Genomic DNA, 15,642 nt, shown 5'->3' on the forward strand with positions numbered 1-15,642 from the left:
GAGTATCGGACTCTATTAACGGTTGATTTGAAAATCTTGATAATAAACAAAACATGTGACTGCACTACAGTATAGAACCTGGTGCGTTGATGTTCTTCGACGTTGAAATCTTGAAAATAAATTTACAATCAAATAGCAACATATAACTAGTTTTGAGTACGGTCTTTCTCCTGTTGTACTCTGACCACTTTGCATTTGAGTTCTTCCATGAAGAATTCTTCTAAATTTATTATTGATGGGAGTGTGTGGCACTGGTATCAATTTCCCAAAACAACCAAGAGGCCAACTGAAAACGTGGAGAAAAATCTATTATATATTCCTAATCTATTATAGCATTCAAAGATTATCTTAGCGTTCAAATGCCAATGATTTTCTTACCTAATAAAGCCAATAATGACACAGATGAACCACTGCTTCCAATTAAGCCTGACTGTGGAAGTGAATTTTCCGAGGAATTCAACGATGATAAACTGGAAGAACAAAAAAAAAATAGCGATTTTATTGTTTTCTTAAAATGTTCTCAAACAGAAAAAAGAAGCCAAAATCTAGAGAAAAGTTCAAAGAGCGCTAACCTGAAGCACAACTGTCAAGCCTATTATTCCCATAAAGAGGTAGTTTCTCGTGACTCCTTTAAATATGTTGAATTCATCTAGCTTCCTTGCATTAAATTCATTGAAGATCTGCACTTTTGAAAATAGAATTCTTAAGAATTAAAGACGGAGTAGCAAGAAATCTGGTAGAATGTGATCATGATGATTAAGTGCTAACTCCTTGCTAGAAGCTAAGGAGCAGAATTATTCATGATATTTATGTGCTTGCTTAGTTGCATTATGTCAATTCTTCTGTATTTACCGTTCAATTTCACTAATTTTATGCTTTGTTCCTCTAATTGCATAATTGATTAAATATTAGATTTCTACTTTGTTATATGAGTTAAATTTATATGAGGATCACTTAAACTATAATGCACATATATAAAGCAGGATACCAGGATCTATCATAAGGAGCCAAAATTGATAAATCCAGGCCTCTTCTCACTAATCGAACCATAATTCAAGCTACGAGAGTCCGATTGATCAGCACCATGTCAAAGATAGCCGGATCACTGCCTACGCCCTGTTGACGTCTCAACAGCGCAACTCTGGGGCAAAATCAACCAGACAATGCAACTACTACCAGGCTAATGGTCATGTGTTAGGGATTTGGATAATATGGGCATGGGGTGTCCAAAATCGAGTATTATAGGATGTTTAATGTTGTATTTAAAGAGTGTGGTTCTTTCTCATTAACAGCTAGCTTTTAAGGTGTTGTTTTCCACTTTCTTTAGAAATTGAGCATACTATGTAGGGCTGGCCCATTCAGGCCCGACACGCCTCTGCCTACGGGTTATACGGGTTTAGCCCGTTTAAGCATGCTTTGTTCATAGGCCATAATTTTTCAGAGCTCGAGAGACTAAATAGGGCTGCCTATTTACTTTTATTTTTATTTTTTGAAAAATACTTTTAGCAAAAGAGGCCACTTTTTTGTCAAAAACCTTGTACGAACAATTTTTTAGTTGGTGAGTCAGATTTTCGGGTCAGATCATGGAGAATATTAACAAAAAAAAGTTCTATTTTTTTTTAGAAATGCAAAAAAATTAAATGGCAGCCCATTTAGCCTGTGAGCTGGCCTATTTAACCCGACATATAGACAGACCTAATTCTAGAGACAAAAATCCATCCGTTTAAACGGGTAAACGGACTGACCCAATGAGTTTGACCCATTTTGACAGCCTTATACTCTGGCCAATAGGCCTTTCAGATTGATGAGTACTCAATAGCAATGGGAACTAGTTTCAAATTTCTTTGTCATTATATAAACTTTAGTATGAGTATGAAATGCCAGCCATTTGAATTATGATTAGTTGCTATATAAGAATAATAAGAGAATTGATTAGAGATCAAAGTACATGAAGCAAAAGCAAAAATAAGGCCTAGAATATTAGAATATTAGATATATAGAATTAACATCCTTTATAATATCTTCTTCATATTAGATTTAACAAAATGAACACTTAGAACCTTTTGATGCATAAATCTAATGAATTATGATAATGAAATCTTTTAAGGCAGTACTTAGTGTAAGATTCGAGAAATTAATGTGAAAAATTATGATATATATGCAAGGTTTGGTTATATAAATCTTATTTTCTACGTTATTATAAATGTGATTACTTAGATAGGTGTTATTCTCTATATTGTTAGAGAATAGATTAGTGTTGTCATATAAAAGTTATAGCAAATTTAGGTGTCATTAGCTCATTATAAGAGGACTTTGATATCTTTTGTAATATATCATAAATAGATAGATTACTGAAGACGAGTACTTACCTGACATAGTACAAATGCATCGAAGATCAATGTTTTCTTCAATTTAATCCCATGATCAGTTGCATCATGTGTGAAACCCGGAATGCTACCTTGAAAGTTTAGAGCGAGCAAGACAGACACCTGATATACTACCTGAAGAGCCATACTCATAATTATCAATTAAATAAGAAAATATAAAATAGTATAGAAGAATTGCAAGTAACATGTAACAGATAAACAAGAGATTGTGGTTTCAAATTTCCTTAAGTTGATTGGCTATAGGTAAATAAATGGCTAAATAATCCTACTAGCATAAAATGTCATGACAGCTATCAAAATGCAAAATAAAATTTACCTGTATCAATATGTTCCTCCACATAGTATTTGAGATTAACGGTTCTCTGAAAAGGATACAAGTTATTATCAGTTCCATGTTGACCATCCAAGCACACAGATATTATATGTTATACTTCTTTTCTTATAGCCCCAAATGAAATCAGCCCATTCTTCATAATGAAAAAGGTAAATGCAAACACAAATGATGATTTAGCTGCCTTAAAGTTTACAAGATAGACAAGTACAAATGTAAGGAGTTCAGAATCATTAGATTTATAACTTCAATTGTGTATAAGAACAACTAAATCATCAAATGTTGCTTACATCTTCATTTTTGTACTTTACTATCTTATGCACTTTAGAGAAGTAAAAATGAGCAATTATATACATCAAATAAAGCCATTAGTTCCATGTCTTAAAACTGCTTTCTTAGGAGGGAGTTGCAAATAGATTATTATTTTTAGAGTAATACCCCTTATCAATATAATATTCTCCTTGATCAGGCAATAATTTTCTACTAGGATCCATTGAGCTGTTAATAGGTTTGCGATTCATCGTACCCACTTTTTAGGTTGAGCCACCTTAATACCAAGGAAGTATTTGAATTTTCCAAAATCCTTAGTCTGAAAGTGATGAAATAGATGTTTCTTCAACTGAGTTATGCTTTCATGATTATTACCAGTTATGACTATATCATCTACATAAACAACCAAATATATGCATTGCCCATATAAGTTGTGTTGATAAAACATGGAGTGATCATATTCACTTCTTTCATACCCAATCCTGGAACAACACAGCTGACTTTGTTTAACCGCTCAAGGGATTATTTTAGCTCAGAAAGAGAGCGTTTCAACTTGCAAACCAGTCCTGACTCCTTATGAGCAACAAACCCAGGTGAATAGGTGATTGCTCCATGTATACTTTCTCATCAAGGTCTCCATGAAGAAAGGCATTCTTGATATCCAATTGATACAGCGGCCAATGATTTTGATAGTAGATGACTAAGAACCCTAGGCTCTTATGTACAAGAAGCGATCAGTATGTCTGTATGTGAATGCTTGAGTCTTAGTTTGCGTTTTTTATATACATTATTGAAGTAAAAATTTAACCAAAAATCAATCATTAAATCAGTCACTATATATCTCTCTGTATCTATCTGTGTATATATAATCATTCTTCGTCATTACAATGTCTAATAAGGAAGAAACTAATTATTCCTAATTGATTCTAATGGACCTTAACTGATCCTAATTGATGCATGAAGGAACTATAATATATAATATCAACAACTAGAATACCACAGATGTCATTGTCATAAGAAAAAAGACAATCAGAAAAATGAAATTTCTAACCTTCGGCCTACTGGAGGTAGATTCATCAGGAGATTCGTTGGTTGTTCAGTTGCCAATGCTAGTGCTCCTAGAGTATCCATGATAAGATTTACCCACAGAAGCTTTAGAGAGAAGCAACAAGATGTATAAAGATATTGGCATAATAAATTGATAGTCCAACCCAAAAAAAGAAAAAGTCATAGTAAAACTGCAGCAAACCTGCACAGCATTTAGTGGGATATCACCAGAAGAGAGTGTAGTAACAACATTTATAAGAAGAGCTGTCACACTTATTGTAAGATTAAATTGGATAAATTTCCGTAGGTTAGCATATATACATCGACCCCATTTCACAACCTACATAATAAAAACAATTCAAAATTTGTTTATCAGTTACGCAAAATTTGTTTATCAGTTATGCTCTAAATATCAATTCTTTGTTAGCTTACGTAAATAATTGAAAACTATACAATGCTCCTTCCTTATACTAGTGTTTAATATAAACCTCCAACTAATCGGTTTGGACTAAATCCCTGTAGTGGTTCTTCAAATTCACGACTTTCACTAATTTGGTCCCTGAGATCTCAATTGCACTATTGTGATACTTGAGATTGAGCTCCTGGGCACCATAATGGTTCCTTGACCCCTTTCCGGCACTGACAGTGCTAGCTCATCACTGAGTCAGTGCTGGAAAGGGGTCGAGGGACCACTGCGGTGCCCAAAGCTCAATCTTGAGAACCATAACAGTGCAATTGGGATCTCAAGAACCAAATTGGCTAAAGCTATGAAACGAGGGACCATTATAGGGATTTAATCAATTGTTTTCTATTGAAAAATATTACCTAGATTCACATCTACTAAGTCCACAAATAGCCTTTCAAGAAGTAAATGATAAATATGTGTAATTCATTGAAAACAAAATTCTGCGAAATAAAAAGTTAGATAAATAAGCAAGCATGCCTAACCTTCAAAATTGAAGCAAAGTTGTCATCCATAAGTATGATATCAGAGCTTTCTTTTGCAATTTGTGAGCCCTGTATACCCATTGCAAGACCTACATCGGCCTATGTTCCACATGGTATATAAATAAAACAAATACAAGGTAAAGACTAGTTTGATATCTTCAAATTAAATATCTATAAATTATCATGATAGTAGCTTACACACAAAGAAATAACCCAACAGAATTTTCTCTCATTGATTAACATAGAGGTACAGGAAGCAGAGATTTCATTCACTGGAAGACTAAAACATAATCACAAGATCTATTATTCTAACATAAACTCAAAGCACAAAATACAAAATAAAGTGGTAGTGAAACATCTCTAAATTTAAGCAGCCCTATAAAGCATGACCTGCTGATGTGTTAGGGGTCGCTTAGACCAATAACAGGGGCCGCTTAGACTAATTACTTGGATGGTTAGGAACTGATTAGGGATTTTCGAATTGTGGAGGGACACTTTGTCCTTCGAGCAAATTGTAAGTGGCCGGAAGGGGTATTTACTCTTTATCTTAGCATTACTATTATTCTGAATCTAGCATCTTATCTTTATCATGTTAAGCAGACTATGACTCATGAAAGAGAAAGGACAAGTCTGATTTAACTACGAATACAAGTGCAAACACAAAGAAACATGCTATACCATTCACACCTTATATAGTGCCGGAGCATCATTTGTTCCATCCCCAATTACAGCAACAATATGTCCCCTCTTTCTGAGCGCTTCCACAAGTAATAACTTGTCATTAGGACTTGAACGTCCCATAACCTAGTGCAGCATATCATATTACCACGAAAAGTCATTACCCAAGAGAAATACATCGCTATGAAAAGAAAAAGAACAAGGTTTGTCATAGCTAAATCATTACAACTATTTTTTCAGCTATCTCTTCTCTTTGTTCATCTGTTAAGGCACGGAATTCTCTTCCCTCAATGACACATGGTTCTATAGCATTATCAAAGGAAGATAGTATTCCACATTCCAAAGCAATTGCTTTGGCAGTATTGATGTTGTCACCAGTGAACATTATCACCTACAATTAATTTTAAAATAAGTGAATAAATAAAAGATAAACCAAAAAAGAATATGAAGGGGAGAGAAAACAAAAAGGATTACATTGGAAATAAAAAAGAAGTCCACAGGACAAGCGCAACTTCTTGTCACCATGTGCGGATCTTTTGCCTTATAACATCATTTTAACTAGAAAATGATAACTAAACATTTACAGCTGAATGGAAATGTTAAATAAAATTTAGTATCTTAACATACACCAAACATGTTCCAAATTGTAAGGTATGCAATACCTTAACCCCAGCATTTTGGCAAAGCTGCACTGTAGTTTTTATTCCAGGTCGACAAGGATCCTGCATTTCAAACACAAATATGATTAAGGATTGAAACAAATGCTATCAAACTACAATAATTGATTGGTTAAATTCTTTGTTAAGTCTGTACACATAACGTTTGTACGAGTTATTTGTCAAATAGGCTAAATAGATGACCAACAAAATTTATCATTTTTCGTCAATATTTGACAAACTCTAAACATTAAAGAGCAAATTAGTAAATTCTAAACTCTATACTCTATTAATATAAAAATAAAGTATTAGCCCAAAGTATTGACTAATATTAATAAAAAATGTTGGCCCCCTAACATTTTTTATAGATGAAATAACTATTCCCGATAGCTTCCTAAGTACTAACTATATGATGCATTACATGTATAGTTTCTTAAGTTTTATGTGTATTTCCTATTACTTATACATTTTATTTAGAAGTCCAACATCCAACATAATTTATGTTTTTTAAACCTAAAACTATATAACCTAGAACTCCCACATCAGAAAGTCTAAGAAGGGCTTATAATTTGAAGGTTTTATATAAGCTAGGGTTGTATACTTTAGAATTTAATTTCAGAACATTAACCTCACTTATCTTTTGAGACCATGTCTCTTAATACATCTCGAGGATTCAACTTCTTTTTATCGGACATTCATTAAAGGCTTTATTTCTATCGTGTCTCCTCTTTCTCCTTTCTCCGATTGCTAAAGCTTTTGAAAATATTAAAAATCGAATATCCGAAGCACCGGTTTTGAAACTTTCTTTTCCTCTAAAATTTTTGAAGTCTCTTGTGATTCCTCAGGATTAGGTAGTGGCAAAATGACAATGTTCTGAGCTAAGATAGTCATCAAGTTGCTTTTTTAGTGAAATTAACAAAAGTATTCTACTTATATTCTACTTTATGATAAGGAATTTTATGCACTTGTTAGGATTTTGGCAATATTATTTGCTTCGGCATGAGTTTATTTTGATCATTAAAAGAAGTCAAATAATCCTAGATATATATGCTAAATTGCTTGAATTTCTTCAACAATTTAAATTTGGACCACTGCAATAAACCTCGTCACACCCGAGAAACCTGCTGGAAGATTCATGGAAAACCAGCACACCTTAAAGGCAGCAAACCTGGTCTCAAAATACGCTCTACCCCAACTGTTCATGAGGCTGAAAAATCATCATTGAGTAAGGAACAGGTTGAGCAGCTCATAAGGCATGTTACTTTTTTGGAACATGAAACCTTTTTTCAAAAAAATTCTCTTCAAGGGGAGAGTCTAAGGGAAGAAAATTTTTTGCATGAACCTTTACCTACTCCTATCTTACATATTGAGGATACAACTTTCACTAATCAAGTAAATTCTAAAACAATTGCAAAACAAGATGTGAAAACCAATTCTGAAATTGTGCCAGAATTAGTTGGAATCCAAACAGGAAAAGAAATACCACAAGAAAAGGAGCTTCGGTGTTATGTTCGGAAATATCCCAAGAAGACTAGAGACCAGCCCATCATCTCTGTACCAACCCAATTTGAAAACCCGGAAGACGGCCCAACTGTAGTACTTCAGGAACTTCCAGGTAAATCTGAAATTGTCACTTCTAATAATAATTTGCCAATAGCCCTTAGGAAAGAAACCAGAACCTGCACCAAAAAGGTACTTAAAACCAGCACCAACCATCCTATTTCCAATTATGTCTCTTACCAAAATCTCTCTCAAAAACATCGAGCTTTTACTTCTAAAATTACAAATCTGTTTGAGCCTAGGAACATAGAGGAAGCACTAGATGATACCAACTGGAAATTAGCAGTAATGGAAGAGTGGCATGCACTCAAGAAAAATGAAACTTGGGAGATTGTAGATCTGCCACAGAATACAAAATTGGTTGGCTGCAGGTGGGTTTTTACCATCAAATGCAATGCTGATGGAAGCATAGAGAGGTATAAGGCTAGGTTAGTAGCTAGGGGATATACACAAACCTATGGAGTAGACTATCGAGAGACTTTTGCTCCAGTTGCCAAACTCAGTTCTGTGCGGATTCTCTTATCTCTTGCTGCGAATTACAATTGGCCTTTACACCAATTGGATATAAAGAATGCTTTCCTGAATGGGGAACTAGAGGAAGAGGTGTTCATGAAACTTCCACCTGGATTTGAAGCTGAACTAGGGAGGAATAAAGTGTGCAAATTAAAGAAATCTCTCTATGGATTGAAACAATCCCCAAGAGCTTGGTTTGAACGACTTGGAATGGTGGTGAAGGGACTTGGTTATACTCAAAGCCAAGCTGACCATACACTTTTCTATAAGCATTCAGCAGCTAATAAAACTGCCATCTTAATTGTATATGTGGATGACATTATTCTGACAGGTGATGATTTTTTGGAGCTAAAAGACTTGAAGGAGAAGCTTGCCAAAGCATTTGAAATCAAAGAACTTGGCTCATTAAAATACTTCCTTGGAATTGAATTTGCAAGGTCTAAGGAAGACATTTTTATGAACCAACGAAAGTACATCCTAGATCTTTTAAAAGAGACGGGATTACTTGGTTGTAAAGCTGCTGAAACACCTATAGAGCCTAACTTAAAATTGAAGCCAGCTGAACCAGAAAATGTAATGGACAAAGGGAGATATCAGCGGTTGGTAGGGAGGCTAATCTATTTATCTCATACACGTCCGGATATAGCCTTTGCTGTGAGCATGGTAAGCCAGTTTATGCATTCACCTGGTCAAGAACACATGGATGCTGTCTTTAGAATCCTAAGGTACTTGAAAGGGTCGCCTGGGAAAGGGTTACTCTATAAAAAGCATGGACATCTTCAAGTAGAAGCTTATACAGATGCAGATTGGGCTGGGAATGTCATGGATAGAAGGTCAACATCTGGGTATTGTACTTTTGTTGGCGGAAACCTGGTTAGTTGGAGGAGTAAAAAACAGAATGTTGTGGCACGAAGTAGTGCAGAAGCTGAGTTTAGAGCAGTGGCTCATGGAATATGTGAAGCAATATGGGTAGAGAAAATTTTATAAATCTTTTCCTTTTTGGGTTTAGCTTAATTTTAGGGATTTTATGATTAGAAATCTTTCCTTTATTTTAGGCTAGTATTTTTTCCTTCTTTCCTATTTTCTAGTTATTTCTATTTCTGTAATTCCTCTATAAAGAGGCTGATTCCCTGTACATTTTATAATATAATACATTCAAACACTTCAATTTTTGTTGTTAAACATAATTCTGGAGTAAAAAATAAGGTTGCCAATGCTCTTACGTTCAAGGGCTTTTTGTAGTAATTTCGAGCAATCTCAGAAATTATGCTTAAGTCGTCGTATTTGTACGAGTTATGTATAGTTAATCGGGACTGCTCTAAAGCAACTTAAATTACTCGTGATACTAAATTTCCTATCAGATTTAGATAATAATTTAAAAATTAACAACCATACGGGGCATCTCAAAATTAGCCACCAATGTAAAATACACATTGAAATACAACATACACATTAAAAATTAGTTAAACTAAACATGTATTTATACACAAATACATGGTGGCTGATTTTGACGTGCACATAGCAATTTTGTAAAACTAATAACTTAAACCGATTATCTCATATCTCTTAAATCATTAAAACAATTACATACAAATCAACTAGGATTTTTAAATCTCAATTAGCGTACGTAATATCCTATATTTTCACTTATATGTCCATAAAATTAATTATAATTAGTTGTAAAGTATAAGAAATATAATAATTAGGATCAATTCATAAAAATTTTAATTTTAATTATTATTATCATTAACACAGAGATAGAATATAATTATCCTAATTTAGTTAAATCAATCATAGATTAAATAGAATCAAATTTCCAAAATTTTTGAAGGTACAATTTGAAATTAAATAGAAGCAAAACCATGAGAAAATCATATTTAAAGATAAACAATTGAACGAACATTACAATGGCATATAAGTGATTGGAGCACATACATACCTTTATACCAACAATAGCAAGCAAAATAAGATCATCTTCTAGTATAGACGAGTGAGCCCATTGTTCTTCATTGACTGGAATGTCCTCCTTTTTCCATGGTCGATATGCAATAGCAACACAACGAAGACTTTTAGCAGCCATGTCTTCAATAATTTGATTGAAAAATGCCATCTACAAAACAGAAAAAAAGAAATCACTATGGTGACTTTCTCTATATTAATCAAATGAGTTGTTAATGGTTGAGTTATTCGAATAATCCACACTATTGTCTGTTTTGCTTCAGAAATCAATTTGCTGAATTATATCCATTGGATATGGGAGAAGATTATACATTTGGCTAAGATTATTTCTACTGAAAAAGAGTGTCGAGATAGATAAATAAACATTCAACTCCTTTCTTATATGAATAACTCATCAATTTTTTCTCTCTCAAATTTTTAACCTTGAATACTACATAGAATTACTTTCCTATTGCTTGTATAACATTCATTGCAAGTTTCCCAATCCCTAGCAATGCATATAAAACATATACACTATGATTTAATGGTATTATAATATCATACCTTTTATACCAATGATCTTATATGTAACAACTTTGGCATACCTTCTCTTCATTCATCTCCATCAAATGGTCATTTGTATCCAAGTACCATGTACAACGAGCAAGAATTATCTCAGCAGCACCTTTCCAATGTATGTGGATTTCATGGTCAGCCTATAAATAAGAATAAGATTAGTAGAGATGTCTTGAGACATTCTACAAATCACATATTCACCCTTAGTATTACAATACTTTTTTTCTTTATACTATTTTTGATAATATCTAGGTTTAATTACTTTGCTAGCCCCTATAGTTTTACTAAATTTGTAATTAAGTCCCTATACTTTTAAAACTTTCAATTGAGTCCTTACACTGTTTTTAATTTTATAATCAGATCCTTTTAGTGTAAAAAACGTTAAGCTAACAGAATATTCATTCTCAAAAATATGTGGCCAAAGATCTAATTAGGTCCTTAATTGTGAGTACTTTTAATTTGGAGATTCCTTTAACTCTAATGTGTTTTACACGAAAAGGACCTAATTACAAAATTAAAAACGGTGTAGGGACTCAGTTGAAAGGTTTTAAAATATAGGAACTTAATTTATAAATTTGGTAAAACCATAAAAACTGAAAAAATAATTAAACCTAATATCTATTATCTAATTCTATCTCTAATAATTAAACCCAACCCAATTATACTCATTACATCAATACTTATCTCTATTTATACTATTATTTTTTTAGTATCTATTATCTAATTCTTTTTTTATTCATTTGGCTAAATCTAATTATACTCATTATATATCATAAGTGAAAATACATCATTACATGATACTAGCATAATGATACCCATTAACATATTAATCAGCGTGCATGATAGATCATTTCATAACATTTCTTTCTGATAATTGGTTCATGTCTCAAACACTTCATAAAAGAGAAGATTGTTACCTAAACAGACTCAAAAGCCATATACTTTCACAAATTAAAGACTAAGTGCTTGTTTGAGTGCCATTAAATCGATAAAAAAAAGATTTTTTTTTTAATTTTTAGTGTGTTTGGTAAATTTTTAATAGTAAAAGTAAAAGCACCAGAAAAAAAAAAAAAAAAAAAAACATCTTTTTTGAGAAGTTACAATTTACATCTTTTTTTAAAAGATCTTTTTTCTTTAAAAAAAATGTTTTTCCCATAATAAATGAATAAAAAAGTACTTTTATCTTATTTTACCCAAATATAATTGATAAATAAAAAGATCTTTTTACATGAGATATCCAAACATAAAATCACTTTTACTTTTATAAAAGATCTTTTTCTAGAATGCTACCCAAACAAGTCCTAAAAAGTACAAAGAAAAATAACTATCTTATAACGTGACATAAAATGGAGAAAAAGATGATTAATTTAATGTTGAGTTTCCCGTTATTAATATGTTATGGAGTTACGTTTAAGTTCTGCTGGGAGTAAAACAATATGGACAATACATACTAAGAGATGTTAAAATAAGAGTACTTAATTACAATCTCAAATCCATATATACACAGTATAGGAATGAATTATATAATAATGCATTGCCATTTAACAACAAAATATCTATATAACGGAATTAAAATATCAATGAGAACATACCTTCTGTATTGCAACTCCGCCACGTTTTTTCTCTGCATTGAAAGGAAACATGTGAATAATTGAAGACTCTGATCTGGCAGCCTCGAAATCCATCCCAATCTAATATTTGCGTTTAAGAAATAAGAACATTAACAAAAATTTATATAATGATTCTCTGGCAACTTTTAAAATATAAGTTATTGGATTAATTGCCTTGCATGAACCTTTTTTTTTTGGGTGTGTGCAAGAATGCACATACAAATTGCTAGTTTATTGAGTTCTAAATAAATTAAAAGAAAAAAACAAATGTAAATTACTTTCATATGCTTCATCTAAAGTTCTTTTAAACCTTCCTTAAGGCATCATGGCAACTTCGATACTGCCTTTATTTTGCTATACTTCATCATAGGCTAGAAAGACCAAGCTTTTCTCCTAGGCTGAAATTCCAACTCTGAGATAACCTCTTGGTGTTCGTCACTTTCTCAATATTTACCGTACAACCTACTAATTAAATATTGCATTGCTGTTGTGTTCAAATACCTGTTGATTAGGATATTCCCAAACCGTGAAGGCATTCTAATCATCATCCAAATTTAACATCAACAAAATCACCAGTTCTATTCATTCCTAAGGCCTTTCAACTAGAAACTGATCAATTCTCCTATGTACATACAAAACTGAACATCTATAAGTGATAGATGCTGCTTATTAACGGCTAAGTTTTTTTCCTATTTTCTTAAACTATCGAAAACACAACCAAAAAATTAAATCTAGTGTGAAAAACATTATATAGTGTGAATACACAATTTAACATGCTCAAGTTTGTCTATAGTTAAGCCACAACTGGATATCACATTTTCATGTGTCAAAACAAAACAAGTTCCATACATTCGTATTCAAACATAGACTTGGAAGAAAACTTATTATACTTTTGTGTATGTTGATGACATCAATTACTATATCGGGTGATAGCTCAATTGAGAAACAACTGCTAAAGGAGACACTAGCAACTGAATTTGAAATACAAAGAACTTGGGAAACTAAAGCACTTTTCTTTTTTCCCTTGGGATGGAAATTACCACTCAAATTAGGGTATCACTCAAAATGTTGTCTTTCACTACCAAGGAAATCTAAGAGTATCATGCATGTCCTTCTCCTCCAAATAGCTTTACTACAAAGTACAAACTTCTTGACACCTATTTTGAACTACCACTATCATCCATTTTCATGTCTAGAAACGTTCATGGGGCACCTGATCATCCAGGATGGAAATAAACCATTTTTCAACTATTGGACTTCTTGGGAATATGCTATTAATATTTGACCCCATGGTCAAATTGATTATCTTAAGACTCGTTTGGTTGCTAAAGAATATACACAAATTTGTAGTCTTAATAACTATATATTCTAATACTTTCTCCCTAAGGCCAAAAGTTTCAATTTTTCATTGTCTTTCTATTGTTGCCTTCCATCATGGCCTTGATATTATACATGCATTTTACATGAACTATACGAGGTTTACATGGTATTTGAGTTTGAAGAAGAGTAAGTTCTTGACGTAAGAAAGGAAGAAGTAGAAGGTGAGGAGAGAAAGCAAGAGATGAAATCTGTGATGAATATTGATTGTAAGTTGAAACCTCAATTGTTACTTTTCAGTGTTACATATGCAGCATATATACTAAGAGTTAGTTATAAGCCCAATACAGCTTGCATGTTATGGAACTAACTGAATCTGTTAAATCAGTTTTAATACCAAAACGAAATTGCTTGCTTGTACGCTAAGTAACTTCTTTATATGCTATGCTTGATGGTGTGCTCAATGGCATTCTGTGCTTGGCTTCATAACATGGAATTTTTGCTTAAGGGAAGTTTTGATTACTTAGCACAATACAACATACTTATTCTAATGGACTTAAATAATTTGTTTTGTGGGAAAGTTTAGCAGTATTATTCAAGCTTGTAGGATGACCATCTAACCATCATATCGCTCCTAATAAATGTGCCTGTTGGCTTATTTAGGCTATGCAATCATTATAGGTAATGAAGATAGGCAAGTTTCTCATCTCAATCATTATCAACAGATGCGAGTGTTATATTCATGAAGAAGTTGTTCTAATAAATTATTTTTTGATAATCTACTAATTTGAATTATTAACTAGCAGATGCTTTTATGAAATATCCATGAGAACATTATACTTAACATATTTTTTTCATAATCTTGAAGCATTATTGTTGTTATATGCTCTAGCTTGAAAGATTGCATGAAACAAAGAAAATAATATTGATATATTTGTACCCTATTAGTTGCAAGTTATTGCCGTAGTTATTTCTCAACTTATTCTATATATAAACCTATTAAGTTATTGTTAAGATTTATGGTTACTTAATGGAAATAATAGAATAATTAGCCAAAAGAAAAAAAGATTATAACTGATTTGCGTGAATTGTTGTGTTACAAGAGAGATGAACAAACATATAAAGAGAGGAGAGTAATAAACGTAGAGTACCTGCTTAACTACTATTATCTAGCAATAATATCTCTTCTCATATTTCAACATTTATAAAGAACTCGTTTCCTAAATAAATATACCTACGGCAATATTCTCATACGTTCTTAAACCTTCTATACCTACTTACTTGAGTAACATTTACGAGTATTTGCAAGCACATCAGTTTCCAACAAAAAGGGTAATACACGATGGTGAAGATGAACTTTACTCTTCACCCAACTTTACTCTTCACCAAAGAAATTCCCCAACAAAAAATAAAACATTCAACGTAAAGATGAACTTTAGGAAATAAGAATAGACCTGTACTCCCCAATGTAAAATTGCCTTTTCTGTTGGTGATCCAGAAATCTCAATACCAGTGCAACCCTATTAAGAATAAAATTATTCAAAATGAATTTTACGTTAAACCCCATCTACTTTTACCCATATGCAAGGGGGCAGAACAAAATGTTAAATAATTCAAGCATACCTCAGGTAAGTAAACATTGCCATTAGTGTTTTGTGCAACACCTTCAATGAGCAACGATTGGAGCTTGGGAGAGATTCTTAACCCGTTGCTAGGAGGATCAATTTTTCTACCACCAGCATATGCCTCAACCACAATCATCTATTAAAAAGTTAGGTAATAGAATATTTTTTTTTTATAAAGATTTTCAT

At 32.5% G+C, this 15,642-nt stretch overlaps 1 protein-coding gene across 13 annotated transcripts in view; it reads right to left on the minus strand.

Annotated features, from left to right (window-relative positions):
• Positions 4–15,642, minus strand: part of LOC107622554 (calcium-transporting ATPase 8, plasma membrane-type) — a 29,828-nt gene continuing 14,189 nt past the window's right edge. For 6 of the 13 annotated variants that reach the window (XM_021114209.1, XM_021114215.1, XM_021114208.1 and 3 more), the window contains 17 exons: positions 15,455–15,592; positions 15,286–15,351; positions 12,497–12,595; positions 10,934–11,044; positions 10,330–10,500; positions 6,324–6,383; positions 5,888–6,052; positions 5,671–5,787; positions 4,984–5,082; positions 4,238–4,375; positions 4,040–4,140; positions 3,245–3,307; positions 2,704–2,749; positions 2,370–2,501; positions 573–680; positions 379–470; positions 4–286 (listed from right to left, as the gene is read on the minus strand). In XM_021114209.1, coding sequence (XP_020969868.1) covers positions 16–286; positions 379–470; positions 573–680; positions 2,370–2,501; positions 2,704–2,749; positions 3,245–3,307; positions 4,040–4,140; positions 4,238–4,375; positions 4,984–5,082; positions 5,671–5,787; positions 5,888–6,052; positions 6,324–6,383; positions 10,330–10,500; positions 10,934–11,044; positions 12,497–12,595; positions 15,286–15,351; positions 15,455–15,592 — 1,977 coding nt within the window. In that variant the 3' untranslated portion in view covers positions 4–15. Of the gene's footprint in view, positions 287–378; positions 471–572; positions 681–2,369; positions 2,502–2,697; positions 2,750–3,156; positions 3,308–3,464; positions 3,732–4,039; positions 4,141–4,237; positions 4,376–4,983; positions 5,083–5,670; positions 5,788–5,887; positions 6,053–6,323; positions 6,384–10,329; positions 10,501–10,933; positions 11,045–12,496; positions 12,596–15,285; positions 15,352–15,454; positions 15,593–15,642 lie in introns of those variants that run through there. The other 7 variants (XM_021114211.1, XM_021114212.1, XR_001616230.2 and 4 more) reach the window with 7 other exon arrangements.

Source organism: Arachis ipaensis, chromosome B10 (assembly GCF_000816755.2).
Source record: "Arachis ipaensis cultivar K30076 chromosome B10, Araip1.1, whole genome shotgun sequence".
Lineage (NCBI taxonomy): Eukaryota > Viridiplantae > Streptophyta > Magnoliopsida > Fabales > Fabaceae > Arachis > Arachis ipaensis.